The 16,541-nt window shown below is 43.4% G+C and overlaps 1 protein-coding gene across 1 annotated transcript in view; it reads right to left on the reverse strand.

The window, feature by feature from the left end:
• The window catches only part of GNA15 (G protein subunit alpha 15), a 159,289-nt gene that overhangs the window by 34,238 nt on the left and 108,510 nt on the right, over window positions 1–16,541 (reverse strand). The window contains exon 3 of the mRNA XM_077475585.1: window positions 16,371–16,525. Coding sequence (XP_077331711.1) covers window positions 16,371–16,525 — 155 coding nt within the window. The remainder of the gene's footprint in view (window positions 1–16,370; window positions 16,526–16,541) is intronic.

Genomic DNA, 16,541 nt, shown 5'->3' on the forward strand with positions numbered 1-16,541 from the left:
TAGCCAGCCAAGAGTCTTTCAATTCTTGTTTGAGGTATCTTTGCCCATTCTTCCTTACAAAAGTGTTCCAGTTCTTTGAGATTTCTGGTCTGTCTGTCACGCACTGCTCTTTTAAGGTCTATCCATAGATTTTCAATAATGTTGAGGTCAGGAGATTGTGAAGGCCATGGCAAAACCTTCAGTTTATGCCTCTTGATGTAATCCCCCGTGGATTTTGAGGTGTGTTTAGGATCATTATCCATTTGTAGAAGCCATCCTCTCTTTAGCTTCAGCTTTTTCACAGATGGCATCAAGTTACCATCCAAAATTTGCTGAAATTTTATTGCATCCATTTTTCCTTCTACTCGTGAAATATTCCCTGTGCCACTGGCTGCAATACAACCCCAAAGCACGATTGATCCACCCCCATGCTTAACAGTTGGACAGAGGTTCTTTTCATTAAATTCTGTGCCCTTTCTTCTCCAAACGTACCTTTGCTCATTCCGGGCAAAAAGTTATATTTTAACCTCATCGGTCGACAGAACTTGTTTCCAAAATGCCTCAGGCTTGTCTATATGTTCATTTGCAAAGTTCAAAGGCTGATTTTTGTGGTGAGGATGTAAAAGAGGTTTTCTTCTGATGACTCTTCCATGAAGACCATATTTGTACAAGTATCTCTTTATAGTGGAATAGTGTACCACAACTCCAGTGTCTGCCAGATCTTTCTGGAGGGATCGTGCAGTCAAACGTGGGGTTTGAATTGCTTTTCTCACAATCCTGCAAGCTCTGAAAACGCTTTTCTATCTTCTTATAGCCTTCTCCAGCTTTGTGAGCGTCAACTATTTTCAGTTTTCTAGACAACTGCTTAGAAGAACCCATGGTGCTGATTGTTGAGGCAAGGTCAGATGAGTCTGGCCATTTAAAACCTTTGAGATTGACATCATCTGGTCTTCCCAGACGATGATTGAGAACAATCCATGACACTGGCAGGTCTCAGCTTTGCAAAGGGGGCAGTGAATGCTATAAATTCTGCAGGGTGACAAAACTTTTGCAGACGCCATTTTTTTGTTTTCTGTAATTTTGAAAGTGTAAATGATGGAAGTAAAATCTAACTTTTTTTGACATATTATAAGAATGTCTAATCTGTAATTTGATGCCATTTGGATATTTTTCCATCTTTCCTTGGCTTTGTTATGCACATTAATACACATTTTTACCTGGGGTGCCCAAACTTTCGATCCCCACTGTATATGAAGCACATTTTGTGCATTACACATAAAATATCAAAAAAAATTTATTGTATATTTTATATCTATGGGTTTTTTCTGCAATACTCTTTGTATGTGATGTATAAGAACTAGGGGTGCAAAAAACTCACGGTTGGGATTGTTCCTCGGATCAGAGTCACAGATCGGATCATTTTTCAGATCAGCAAATAATAATTGAATTTGCAAAAACCTGTGAAAATTCCACCACCATATAGTCTCCACTGTAATATCCACATCATCTCCCCCACTGTAATATTGGCTGATCATGGCTGGGTATCACCGAGTATGGCTGGGTATTACCGGGTATTGCAGGGTATGGCTAGGTATGGCAGAGTATTGGCTGGATATGGCAGAGTATCGGCAGGGTATGGAAGAGTATTGCCAGGGTATGGCAGAGTGATGCCAGAGTATTGGCAGGGTATTGGCTGGGTATGGCAGAGTATTGGCAGGGTATAGCAGAGTATTGCAGAGTATTGGCAAGGTATGGCAGAGTATTGGCAGGGTATGGCAGAGTATTGGAAGGGTATTGGCAGGGTATGACAGAGTATTGGCAGGTTATGGCAGAGTATTGGAGGGTATGGCAGAGTATTGGCAGGGTATTGCAGAGTATTGGCAGGGCATGGCAGAGTATTGGCAGAGTATTGGCAGGGTATTGCAGAGTATTGGCAGGGTATGGCAGAGTATTGGCAGGGTATTGCAGGGTATTGGCTGGGTATGGCAGAGTACTGGCAAGGTATGGCAGAGTATTGGCGGGGTATGGCAGAGTATTGGCAGGGTATGGCAGAGTATTGGCAGGGTATTGGCAGAGTATTGGCAGGGTATGGCAGAGTATTGGCAGGGTGTTGCAGAATATTGGCAGGGTATGGTAGAGTATTGGCAGGGTATTGGCAGAGTATGGAGGGATGGCTGTGACTGCAATTGTCACAGAGCAGCGCTGTGGGCACTACATATGCAGCCCACAGCGCTGCTGCCATCCGATCTCTCCCCTCCACTGTACAGATCTGTACACAGAGGGGAGAGAGGAACCAGCGTCATCATGACGCCGGTTTGTTTACATATGATCGCTCCGTCATTTGACAGAGCGATCACATTGTAAACGGCAGACGGGTACACCAAATGGCCGCCGCTCCGGAGCTAGGCCAAAGCCGCAGCCTCTCCTAAGGCCGAGGCCGTGGAGCGCTCCGCGGATCGCAGCGTGTGCCGATCCAAACGGGGTGACCCATTTGGATCACGGTTCGTGACAATCCGTTGCACCCCTAATAAGAACAATCAGTACAGGCATACCCCACTTTTAAGTACACAATGGAGTTTATTTACTAAGGCTGGAAAGTGCAAAATCAGGCTACCTTCTGCATAGAAACCAATGAGCTTCTAACCTCGGCTTGTTCAATTAAGCTTTGGTAATAAAACCTGGAAGCTCATTGTTTATATGCAGAAGTGACCCTGATTCTGCACTTTCCAGCCTTAGTAAACAAACTCCATTGTGCATTTAAAAGTGGGGTATGCCTGTAAAAAGATTTCTATACTTATTGTTTTTATACATCACATACAAAGAATACCGGAACATGAAGGTTCAAATGCCTAAAACACTTTGGCTTTTACAAAATGTAGGTTTAATAAAGTTTTCCTGTCCTACAACAGTCCAAAAGGTTTTTTCTGCTAAGCAATCCAAGAGTTCACAGGTCTAGCCTTTAGTAATTTTTTATGTCACTCTTATGCCGCTTACACACGATCGGACTTCTGGCGGACTTATTCGATCATGTGTGGGCTCCAGCAGACTTTTTCTTCCCAAAAGTCCGGCGGACTTAGAAAGAAGACTTTCTTCAAAATTGCCCGCCGGACTCAGCTTTCTAGCGGACAATCCGCTCGTATGTATGCTGGTCCGATGGACTTTGCAAATGAACAGACTTGCCCACACACGGACTAAAGTCCGCTCATTTTGAGCGTGACTTCAGGTACGACGGGACTAGAGAAGAAAGTCAATGTCGCCGCTTTCATCGGCGAGATTGACACTTTGCAAGCCCCGTCACCTGGTATGGGTTTTAAGGGTAACCCCCTATGCCGAAAAAACGGGGTGGGGTCCTCCCAAAGTCCATACCAGACCCTTAGAAGACCATAGAAGACCCCGGAGCTGCCTAATACTTTAAAAACCTGTGTAGTGTGTTTTTTATTAACACTTTTTCCCCCAGGTAAATGGGTAGGGGTACAATGTACCCCTTACTCATTCACATCTGGGGATCTGGGGGCCGCCTTATTAAAGATGGCTGTCTGATTCCGATAAGCCCCCCGCCCACAGACCCTGACAACCAACGATGGAATCGGCGAGATTGATTTCCTTCTCTAGACCCGTCTTACCTGAAGTCATGTTCAAAATGAACGGACTTTAGTCCATGTGTGGGCAAGTCCGTTCATTTGGAAAGTCCATTGGACCTTCGCCAAAAGTCTGGAGGATTGTCCGCCAGACCTAGTCCACCAGAAAGTCCGTTCGTGTGTGGTCATGTGTGTGCAAGTCCGCTCGTTTGGAAAGTCCGGCAGATTATCCGCTGGACTAAGTCCACCGTATAGTCTGATCGTGTGTAGAATTAGCATTAGTACATTTATTAACCACTTAACAACCGCCCATTGCCGATTAACGGCTTCAGGGCGGTTGTTTAACTCTGAGAGGCCGTTAATTAACGGCCTCCCAGAATTCTGCTCTCGCGCGCCCCCTGGGGCGCGCACACGAGAGCATCCGTGACCGCCGTGTCCAGTGGACCCGGCGCATCACGGATCGCAGTAAACGGCCGCTCATCGCGGCCGATTACCACGTGATCGCTCCGTCAAATGACTGAGTGATCACTTGTAAACAAACCGGCGTCATGTTATGACACCGGTTCCTCCCTCCCCCTCTCTGTACTGATCGGTACAGCGGAGGGGGAAGAGATCGGTGTCAGCAGCGCTGTGGGCTGCATCTGCAGTGCCCACATCACTGCTCACCGAAATTTAACCCCTCAATTCCCTGCCATTACCCTGCAATACTCTGCAATACTCTGCAATACCCTGCAACACTCTGCAATACCCTGCAACACTCTGCAACACTCTGAAACACTCTGCAACACTCTGCAACACTCTGCAACACTCTGCAACACTCTGCAACACTCTGCAACACTCTGCAATACCCTGCAACACTCTGCAATACCCTGCAACACTCTGCAACACTCTGCAACACTCTGCAATACCCTGCAACCCGCCAATACCCGCAATGCCCTGCAACACCCGCCAATACCCTGCAACACTCTGCAATGCTCTGCAACACCCGCCAATACCATGCAACACTCTGCAATGCTCTGCAACACCCGCCAATACCCTGCAATACTCTGCAACACCCGCCAATACCCTGCAACACTCTGCAATGCCCTGCAACACCCGCCAATACCCTGCAACACTCTGCAATGCTCTGCAACACCCGCCAATACCATGCAACACTCTGCAATGTTCTGCAACACCCGCCAATACCCTGCAATGCTCTGCAACGCCATACTCTGAGATACCCAGCCATACTCGGAGATACCCAGCCATACCCAGCCATAGTCGGTGATACCATGCAATACCCAGCCATAGACATCCCCCCCCCCCCCCACCGCCCTCCGGTGCTTTTACCGACTCGCCAATACGATCAAAGCCAGAATCTTTTTTTTTTTCCAGACTTCCCAGCTTAGAGGTGAGATGCGGGGTCTTATTGACCCCATATCTCACTGTAAAGAGGACCTGTCATGCCATATTCCTATTACAAGGGATGTTTACATTCCTTGTAATAGGAATAAAAGTGATCAAAAAATTTATTTTTGGGGGAAAAAATGTCAAACTAAAATAAATAAAGTAAAATGAACAATAAAAAATAAATGTTTTTTTAAAGCGCCCCTGTCCCCATGTGCTCGCATGCAGAAGCGAACGCATATGTAAGTCCCGCCCACATATGTAAACGGTGTTCAAACCACACATGTGAGGTATCGCTGCAAACGTTAGAACGAGAGCAATAATTCTAGCCCTAGACCTCCTCTATAACTCAAAACCTATAACCAGTAAAAAAAAATTTAATCGTTGCCTATGAGGATTTTTAAGTAGTGACGTTTGGCGCCATTCCACGAGTGTGTGCAATTTTGAAGAGTGACATGTTATGCCCCGTACACACGACCGGACTTTTCAACATCAAAAGTCTGACGGAATGATTCCGGCAGACTATTCGATCGTGTGTGGGCTGCAACGGACTTTTGATTCGCAAAAGTCTGACAGACTTTAGAAATGGAACATGCTTCAAATTTTTCCGCCAGAACTCTGCCGGACCGAGTTCCTACTGAGAAATCCGCTCGTGTGTATGCTAGTCCGACGGACAAAAACCGACGCTAGGGCAGCTATTGGCTACTGGCTATGAACTTCCGTATTTGAGTCCAGTCGTACGTCATCACGTTCGAATCCGTCGGAGTTTGGTGTGATTGTGTGTAGCCAAGTCCGCTCATTCGGAAAGTCCGTCAGAACTCTGTCAGAACTCCGTCAGAACTCCTTCGAAAGTCTGTCGGACATAAGTCTGGTCGTGTGTACGCGGCATTAGGTATCTATTTACTCAGCGTAACTTCATCTTTCACATTATGCAAAAATTGGGCTAACTTTACTGTGTTTTTTTTTTTTTTTTAAGCACAAAACTGTTTTTTTTCCAAAAAAAAGCATTCGAAAAATTGCTGCGCAAATACCGTGCGAGATAAAAAGTTACAACGACCACCATTGTATTCTCCAGGGTGTTTGCTAAAAAAAAGTATATAATGTTTTGGGATTCTATGTAATTTTCTAGCAAATAAATGATGATTTTTACATGTAGGAGAGAAATGTCAGAATTGTCCTGGGTGCTCCAGAACGCCTGATGGCTCTCCCTGCATGTTGGTGCTCTGTATGTGGCCACACTGTGTAAAAGTCTCACACATGTGGTATCGCCATACTCGGGAGTAATAGCAGAATGTGTTTTGGGGTGTAATTTGTGGTATGCATATGCTGTGTGTGAGAAAAAAACTGATAATCAGACAATTTTGTGAAAAAAAAAAAAGTAAAAAAAATCTAGATTTTGCAAAGAATTGTGGGAAAAGATGACAACTTCAAAAAACTCATCATGCCTCTTACTAAATACCTTGGAATGTCTTCTTTCCAAAAAGGGGTCATTTGGGGGGTATTTGTACTTTTCTGGCATGTTAGGGTCTCAAGAATTGAAATAGGCCGCCAGTACTTCAGGTGTGGTCAGTTTTCAGATATTGGCACCATAGCTTGTGGACTCTATAACTTTCACAAAGACCAAATAATATCCACCAATTTGTACTTATTTTTACCAAAGATATGTAGTAGTATAAATTTTGGCCAAAATTCATGAAGAAAAAATTACTAATCTAAATTTTATAACAGAAACAAAGAAAAATTAATTTTTTTTACAGAATTTTCTGTATTTTTTCTTTTATAGCACAAAAAATAAAAAACCCAGAGGTAATTAAATACCACCAAAAGAAAGCTCCATTTGTGTGAAAAAAAGGACAAAAATTTCATATAGGTCCAGTGTTGCATGACTGAGTAATTGTCATTCAAAATGTGAGAGCACCGAAAGCTGAAAATTGGTCTGGTTATTAAGGGTGTTTAAGTGCCCAGTGGTCAAGTGGTTAAACTGAGAAGTTTTCTCTCAGTTTTCTTGGCAGTTTTCTTAGTGGTGTTCATTACAAGATTACACACTGGTGCACACTTTATGGACTGAATTTGTGTAACACATAGGTTGCTGTTGTGTTAGAAGTTCATACATATTCATTGTGTTTTTTCGGACTAAATTAATATTATTTTTATTTTCAATTTTTTATTTTATAGCGTTGCTTTATTCAACTTTATATTTGTATATGTGTATATCCCACGTTTTTAGCAGCTGCTTAGTTTTTTTGTTTATTTTTTTATTTTTTGATATTTAGCGCGGTATTTTTCACTTTTATTATATATATAATACATATATATATATATATATGTATATATATATATATACTGACCAAAATAATAAACAAAACACTTTTTCTGTTTGCCCCTATTTATCATGAGCTGAATTCAAAGATTCCACAGAATATTTGCCTAAAAGTCTTGAGGATAATCTTTTGGAAAATGTGAGATGAGCCTTTGTGTTCTTTTTGGTCAGCAGTGGCCTTCTTCCTATGGATGCCATTTTTGCCCAGTCTCTTTCTTATTGTTGAATCATGAACACTGATCATACCTGAGGCAAGTGAGGCCTACAGTTCTTTAGATTTTGTTCTGGGTTCTTTTATAACCTCCTGGATGAGTCGTTATCATACTCATGGAGTCATTTTTGTAGGCCGGACACTCCTGGGAAGGTTCACCGCTGTTCCAAGTTATCTCCATTTGTGGATAATTGCTCTCCCCGTGGTTCACTGGAGTTCCAAAGCCTTAGAAATGGCTTTGAAACTCTTACTAGACCCATACATGTACATTACTTTGTTTCTAACCTGTTCTTGAATTTTTTTTTAGATTGTGGCATGATGTGTGGCTTTTTGTGATCTGCTAGCGTGCTTTACTTTGTCAGACAGCTTCTATTTATGTGATTTCTTGATTCAACAAGTCTGACAGTAATCAGGCCTGGGTGTGGCAAGTGAAATTTAACTCAACTTTCCAAAAAATTGTGGTTAATCACAGTTCATTCATGATTCAGCATGGGAGGGAGCAATTACTTTTTCACATAGGACCAGGCATGTTTGAACAGCTTTTTTCCCTTAATAAATGAAAATATATATATATATTAATTTTAATTATATATATATATATATATATATATATATATATATATATAATTAAAATATTAATTTTAACCCACTGGTTCTGATATACAGTAAAGGAAGAAAGAAGTCTTTTTTTTTCTAATCACACCAGCTTCTTTCCCAGATTCTCCAGCTCTGAGCTGGAGAATCTGGGACGGAGATATTTCAGAGTAATGGCCAGTGAGATCTTCAGATCTCACTTTCATAAACTGGCCCTTTGTCACAGAATGGTTGTGTGCTGTGATGAGAGGTAGAGAACATGTTCTCTGCTCATCTCAGCTACATAAACCAGAGATCAACCAAGATCCTGAGGATCAAAGCTTTTCTCTGTTTCATAAACGGACACCTTAGGCCGCGTACACACGCGGGGACTGTTCGCCCAACTTTGTCCGTCAAACAGTTTCGGCAAACAGTCCGCTCAAAATTAGCATGGACGGACATGGCCACACACGACGAACGAACAGTTTGCTGAAACCGTGCGCGATGACGTGAACGGCACGTACGACGGGACGAAAAATACGACGTCCTATACACTGCATTATAACTTTCGGCGTGTAAATCCTTTCTGAGCATGCGCGGAACTTAGTTTGACGAACAAGCCTACACACGGGCGGACTGTTCGCTCAAACAAGGTTTCAGCGGACAGTTTTACGGAATTTCCGAAAAACCTTGTTCGTCAAGCTGTCCGCTGAAACTGTCCGCTGAAAGCCCACACACGAGCGGACTGTCCGCCCAAACACTGTTCAGCGGACAAAGTTGGGCGAACAGTCCGCCCGTGTGTACGCGGCCTTAGTCCAATGTCACACTTGCAATCCTGTCACTGGCCAAACCGTGTCAGGACAAGATCACTATGGAGGATGCAGCAGGGAGGTGAGACACTCATCTGCTTGCATGTGTCACTCCCTCGCCAGCTGAATGAAAGACATGTTGCTTCCTTATTGGTGACACATATTCTGCAGCATTTTTGGCAGGGACACATTCAAAACAGATGAGTGCCTTTCCTCTACATTTTAGTGATCCTGTCACTGGTGAGTTCTCTCCAGTGACAGAGTTGCAAGCGAGACAAGTGTATGTCAAGCTGTGTGAGTCCCTCCTTACATCAGGTGCCCCATCAGCGGAGCCTTCCTCACATCTGTGTCCCTAGCAGCGGAAACTCCTCCTTACATCTGTGTCTCCATCAGCGGAGCTCCTCCTTACATCTGTGTCTGCATCAGCGGAGCCCCTCCTTACATCTGGTGTCCCCATCAGTCCTCCTAACATCTAGTGTCCCCATCAGTCCTCCTTACATCTGGTGTCCCCATCAGTCCTCCTTACATCTGGTGTCCCCATCAGTCCTCCTAACATCTGGTGTCCCCATCAGTCCTCCTAACATCTGGTGCCCCCCCCCCTGTTACATCCAGACTGTCCCCCCGTGACATCCAGAATGCCCCCCCGTGACATCCAGACTGGCCCCCCGTGACATCCAGAATGCCCCCCTGTGACATCCAGACTGTCCCCCGTGACATCCAGACTGGCCCCCCTTGTGACATCCAGCCTCCACACTGGCTCCCCCGTGACATCCAGACTGCCCCTGTGACATCCAGACTGCCCCCCCTGTGACATACAGACTGGCCCCCCCATACTCCCCCTGTGACATCCAGACTGGCCCCCCGTGACATCCAGACTGGCCCCCCCATGACATCCAGATTACCCCTTGTGACATCCAGACTGGCCCCCCCTGTGACACCTAGACTGCCCCCCCCCATACTCCCCCTGTGACATCCAGACTGGCCCCCCTGTGACATCCAGACTGGCCCCCCCGTGACATCCAGACTGGCCCCCCTGTGACATCCAGACTGGCCCCCCTTGACATCCGGACTGCCCCCCTGTGATATCCAGATTGGCCCCCCCATACCCCTGGGAATGTCCCGGGAAATTCGGGACAGTTGGCAACTATGAATATGGGGCAGGGGTTCTAACCATCTCTGTTCTACTAAAAAAAATATATTTTATTTGTGTGTTGCTGTCACTTCCTGTCTGGAAGAACTGTTATACCTCAGGGTTGCCTAATATGATTCAGACCATGCACAAGCCTGTTTCAAAACAGGATAAAATCTATTTGAAATCTACCAGATTGTGGCGTTAAGTCTGACTGTGATGAATTTGATAACAGCATCACAGTAACACAGAAGCTGCAAACAGTACTTTGGCATGAGAAGATACTATAATGGTTTTAAGTAATTTTTATTGTAATTGTTTTAAAGTGTATATATTTTTTTCAATGATTTTTTATTGTTTATGTAACATCTTAAAGTGTTTGTTAACCAAAAAAAAAATACATATTGTGGTCCCTTAACCACTTGCCAACTGGCTCACGCCGATATACGTTAGCAGATTGGCACGGCTGCGCAAAACAATGTATGGGTACGTTGTTCCCTTTAAGAGCCGATAGAGGTGCACGCCTGCGGCACGGCCGGGGGCGTTGCATGTGGCTGGCCACCCGCGATCGTAGGCATGAGAGTCACATCCGGATTGTATATGTAAACACACAAATGCCTGTTCTGTCAGGGGATAGGAGATATATTGTTTGTTCCGAGTAAGTAGGAACAGCGATATGTCTCCTCCCCCAGTCAGTCCTATCCCCATGCAGTTAGAAACACTAACGAGGGAACACATTTAATTCCTTGATCGCCCCCTAGTGTTAACCCTTTCCCTACTAGTGACATTTACACAGTAATCAGTGTATATTTATAGCACTGGTCGCTGTATAAATGTCTATGGTCCCAAAAATGTGTCAAAGTGTCCAATCTGCCCACTGCAATGTCGCAGTATGGCAGATCACCACCATTACTAGTAAAAAAAAAATTATATTATCAAAAATGACATAAAAATGCCATAAATCTTTCCTATAGTTTGTAGACACTATAATGTTTGCGCAAACCAATCTATATATACGCTTATTGCGATTTTTTACCAAAAATAAGTAGAAGAATATATATTGGCCTAAATTCATGAAGAAATTTGCTTTTTTTAAAACATTTTGGGGATATTTATTATAGCAAAAAGTAAAAAACAAAAAATATTTTTTTTAATTGTTGCTCTTTTTTTGTTTATAGTGCAAAAAATAAAAACTGCAGAGGGGATCAAATACCACCAAAAGGAAGCTTAATTTGTGGGGAAAAAAAGAATGCAAATTTAGTCTGGGTACAGCGTCGCACGACTGCGCAATTGTCAGTTAAAGTGAAGCAGTGCCAAATTGTAAAACGTGCTCTGGTCAGGAAGGGGGGAAAATCTTCCGGGGCTGAATCAGTTAAAGCAGATTAAACAGCACAGTGCTTGTGCTGCGTAATCTGCCATCCTCTAAACTGTATTAAAAACTCCCTGAACCTGCCACTTCCTGTATGCCCTCTCTATACTGACCACGATAACCAGGGCTACTGAGCCGTGACCACCGTAGTCAGAGTGCGTCTCTCCTTTATACGCTGTTGTCCCCTCTGCTCTTCTCTCTCCCCTCACCCCCTCCTTCCTGCCTGACAGCTCCCTCTCTCTGTCTGCGTCTTCGCCCCCGCCGCTTTTAAAAATTAAAAACCTAAAATTGTCACTGCCAGACCCTCTATTAGAGCCTGGCATACCACACTATGGAAGTTATTTAATAAAACGAGCATTCTAAATACCTATTTACAGCTGTCTTCAGGTGGGTCACATGACTCGCGGCCATTTTACAGCTACAAGACAGGGCCTCTTCGGGAGGAGCCGAGTGGCCACGTGATCTCCCTGGCTGATGTCAGCTGGGAAGATCACGTGGCCGCTCGGCTCCTCCCGCAGAAGCCCTGTCTCGTAGCTTTAAAGTGGCCACAAAACATGTGACTGACCTGAAGACAGCTGTAAATAGGTATTTAGAACGCTCGTTTTTTTTTTCTCACTCTTAATGAGCAGGTCATTTTTTGTGATACGGCACTGCGTCGCTTTAACTGACAATTGCACGGTCGTGTGACGCTGTGCCCAAGAAAAATTGATGTCCTTTTTCTCCCATAAATCAAGCTTTTTTTTGGTGGTATTTGATCAAGACCTAAAATTAAAAAAAAAAATAATAATAATTTTAACTTTTTGCTATAATAAATATCCCCCCCCCCCCCCCCCCCCCAAAAAAAAAATTCTTCAGCAATATGCATTCTTTTACATAATTTTGGTAAACAAAAATTGCAATAAGCAATTAATTGATTTGTGCAAAAATTATAATGTCTATAAAATAGGGGATAATTTATGGCATTTGTATTATTCATTTTTTTTTTACTAGTAATGGCAGTGATCAGCAATTTTTAGTGGGACTACAACATTTTTGACACTTTTTTGGGACCACATACAGCAATCAGTGCTATAAAAATGCACTGATTACTGTAAAAATTACACTTGCAGGGAAGGGATTAACACTAGTGGTGATCAAGGGGTTAAATGCTTTCCCTGGGAGGTGTTTCTAACTCTGGGGGAAGTGTACTGACTGGAGGATGGGAGAGATCACTGTTCCTGATCACTAGGAACGGACAAACTCTCTCTACTCCCCTGTCAGAATGGGGATCTCTTTGTTCACATTGACTTATGCCCGTTCTGGATTTCTGTGGAGCAATGGTGGGTGGCCATGTGCATCGGCTCCCCTGTGGTGCAGTGGGCACACGTGCCTCAGGCGGTGCATGCGCGCCTGCTATAGCTCTTAAAAGAGCCAACGTACACATATGGCGATTTGCAGGAAGGAACCTGGTTAATTAAAGGGGTTGTAAAGGTTCGCGTTTTTTCACCTTAATGCATACGATGCATTAAGGCGAAAAAACATCCGACATTACCGCCCCCCCCCCCAGCCCCCCCTTTTTACTTACCTGAGCCCGTTTACCTGCTGCGCTCGCCCCCGATGTCCTCTTCGCCTCTCAGCCTGGCCATTGATTGGCTAGAGTGGATGGATTGAAAGCAGCCATTGGCTCGCGCTGCTGTCAATCACATCCAATGACGTGGCACACTGGGGGGCGAAGACGAGTGATACAGTGTGCGGCTATTGCCGCCAGCCCTATCATTGGAGCGCGCCCGCAAAAACGAACCACCATACTAACCCGCAAGAACTAACCACCATGCATGCGAGAGAGCTCGCATGAAGGTGGTTATTTCTTGCAGAGAGGAGCTGAAACAGCTGCCGAAGGACCCTAGAAGAGCAGGTTCGGGGTCACTCTGTGCAAAACAAGCTGCACAGTGGAGGTAAGTATAACATGTTTGTTACTTAACTATTTACTAACCTCTGGAGGAACTACACTTTAAGAGTGCAGCTGCACTTGCAAAGAGTAGTCAATTTGCCTTTAGTAAATCAACCACAGTTTTAAACTGACCATACACTGATAGTTTTTTTTTTTTTTTTCGTTCAGCCTAACAAAATAAAAAAACAGATTCCTCAAACAAGGCTAATAGCTATTGCAGAATTTATTTGTACAATTTTGATGTGGCTCTTTTAGGATTTATCTGAAAATGGTAATATTTGTTATAAAGTGGTGTCAGGATACAGGGTGACATGTAATTAATTGAGAAAGTACAGTGGGAGGAAAGAGGAGGGGATGTTTTTTGCTACCTTCACATTGGGCACCTTTATTCCAGTAATTTTTAGGGAAATAGCTATGCAACTCAGACCAGGACCACACAGTGAAGATTGTTGGATCCGTGCTAGAGGTAATTATTTTATCTAGTAGGCAGCATTTCAGGAGTGGGGGGAATTTATCATTGGAAACCTGTACAAAGACACAGTTGTACTTTAACCACTTCAATACCGGGCACTTAAACACCTTCCTGCCCAGACCAATTTTCAGCTTTCAGCGCTGTCGCACTTTGAATGACAATTGCTACACTGTACCCAAATGAAATTTTTATCATTTTTTTCCCACAAAAAGAGCTTTCTTTTGGTGGTGTTTGATCACCTCTACGATTTTTATTTTTTGCTAAACAAATAAAAAAATACTGAAAATATTGAAAAAAAATATGTTTTTTTTTTGTTTCAGTTTCAAAACTTTGTAAATAAGTAAGTTTTCTCCTTCACTGATGGGCACTGATGGGGCTACACTGATGGGCAATGATAAGGCGCCACTGATGGGCACCGATGAGGTGGCACCAATGAAGTGGCAGTGATGAGGTGGCATTGATGGACACTGATATGTGGCACTTATAAGCGGCACTGATAGGCGGCACTGATGGGCGACACGGATGGGCACTGATAGGTAGCACAAATTGGCACTGATAGCTGGCACAGATTGGCATGGATAGGCGGCACAGATGGGCACGGATGGGCACTGATAGGTGAAATGGATGGGCACTGATAGGCGGCACGGATGGGCACTGATAGGCGGCATTGTATTGTTTTATACTGTACTAATGGATGCCAATCAGTGCCAAACAATAATGCATGCCAATCATTGATGCCCATTGTGGGCACTGATTGGCATCCATTGTGGGCACTAATTGGCATCCATTGTGGGCACTGACTGGAATCCCTGGTGGTCTAGGGTGGCATACCTTGTGCTGGGTATCCCTGGTGGTCTGGTGGTGTCCCTGGTGGTCCAGTGTGGGCATCCTCGGGGGGGGGGCTGTGCTGATAATCAATCAGCACAGACCCCCGCTGTCAGAGGAGCAGCCGATCGGCTCTCCTCTACCCGTGTCTGACAGACGCGAGTGAGGAAAAGCCGATCACCGGCTCTTCCTATTTACACTGTGATCAGCCGTGATTGGACACGGCTGATCACGTGGTAGAGTCTCCGTCGGAGACTCTTTACCGAGATCGCAGTTGCGGGGTGTCAGACTGACACCCAGCAACAACGATCGCCGCGATGCGCGCCCCCGGGGGCGCGCAGCAGCTCAAAATCCTGATCACGTCATATGATGTCTGGTCAGGATTTTGAAACCACTTTGTCGCCGTGCTTTTGTTATAGGGCGGGTGGCAAGTGGTTAAGCCTCATTTAAAGTGTTTGTTACCCCAACACTTCATATTCCTGATATGTGCTTGCTGTACCATGTACTGGCATGAAGAAGTCTCCTGTTCTCTTTGTATTGCTTCCTTTGTGTGAAATCCCTCGTGTTCCTGACAGTCTCTCTGCGTTCCTATTAAAAACTGACCACCCCAAGCATGAGAGCACAGTGTGTTCAGTTCTCTAGCTGTGTTGGGAACTCAGCCTGCTCTCCTCCAAATACTAGCAAGCTCGGTGTGCTGCTGCTTCTCCTCCCCCAGCTCGTATGCAACTCAGAACAGAGGGAATGAGATCACTTTAAAAAAAAAAAGAAAAAAGTTTATTTTCATGGTGTTTTGTTTATAACACACATTTTTTGTTTTGTCATTTGTATTTTAAACTGAATGGGTTGTTTTACAAGGTGATCATTTACAATCACTTTAATCTATAAAAAGTATGATTTAGAACAAATGCTATTAATACAAGACTTGTTATTGTACCTTTTAGCACTGATTAAATATCATGCCTGATATTTATCGGTAAGTTTATTAAACTTCAATTTTATAATTTCCTCTCTTAACAAGCTTGTTAATCTTGTCAGCTTCACAAAATTTAAAATAATCTTTTCTAAAATTGTTATTTTGATAAAAATGGTTTGCTTTTATTGCTGTTGTTACTGTTTAGTACTTTCAAATTAATTTATTTACTTCTCATGTGGTCTTCATTAACTAGTTTAAATATTCAATAACAGAAAGAACAGTTGACCTGCTGAACATTTCCATCTGGGCCTATAGTCTTTTTTTTTTTTTTTTTTTTTGTGAAATCCTTACTATATAGTCTTTACTATTTTACATGCAGCCAGAATGTTACTATCCTATTGTGTTGTAATACTTGGGTCTGGGTATTAGATGCTTAGTACTTGTTAAGAGCAGTTCTGGTCTTTATTTATTCTTGTTCTCTTTATCTATGCTGACATTCCATATACGTCAGCATGACTCATTTTTTTCTCGGTTGTGATATAATTCTACTCCAATGAAAATTGCTGACAAATTAGGTGTGTGACTCATAGAATAATTGCAGGAACAATTAAATTAGTATGAACAAAGAAAACATTACAATGTATAATTGATGGTGTTCTCAGGGTTAAATATGTATTATATATGCAGAAACTGAAAATCCAAAGAATCTTTCCAGAACTCTATTCTTAAAGTGGAACTTCTGTCTTTTTTTTTTTTGGTTAAGATAGAGCTGTAAAGGGTTAGAACCTCTTTCGGGCTTTAATAGTTGTCTGTGTTCCACTGGGAAGGTTTGGAACTTCTTATTTCTCACATATTCTAGTCCTCTCGTGATCTTACTAGTAAGCAGAGTCAAGCAGGTGAAATTCTCTTCTTTTCTCATAACACTTGCGAACACCGGGATCATTCCATAATGTCTTTATGGCAGCAACATGATGTTTTTCTATTTGCTTTACATTATATACATCCAAACTTTTGATCAGTTTCCCATTCATCTATGAAAAAAGAATA

The sequence above is a fragment of the Lithobates pipiens genome, unplaced genomic scaffold, assembly GCF_037356315.1.
Source record: "Lithobates pipiens isolate NorthernLeopardFrog02 unplaced genomic scaffold, aLitPip1_a1.2 Scaffold_13, whole genome shotgun sequence".
Taxonomy (NCBI): Eukaryota; Metazoa; Chordata; class Amphibia; order Anura; family Ranidae; genus Lithobates; species Lithobates pipiens.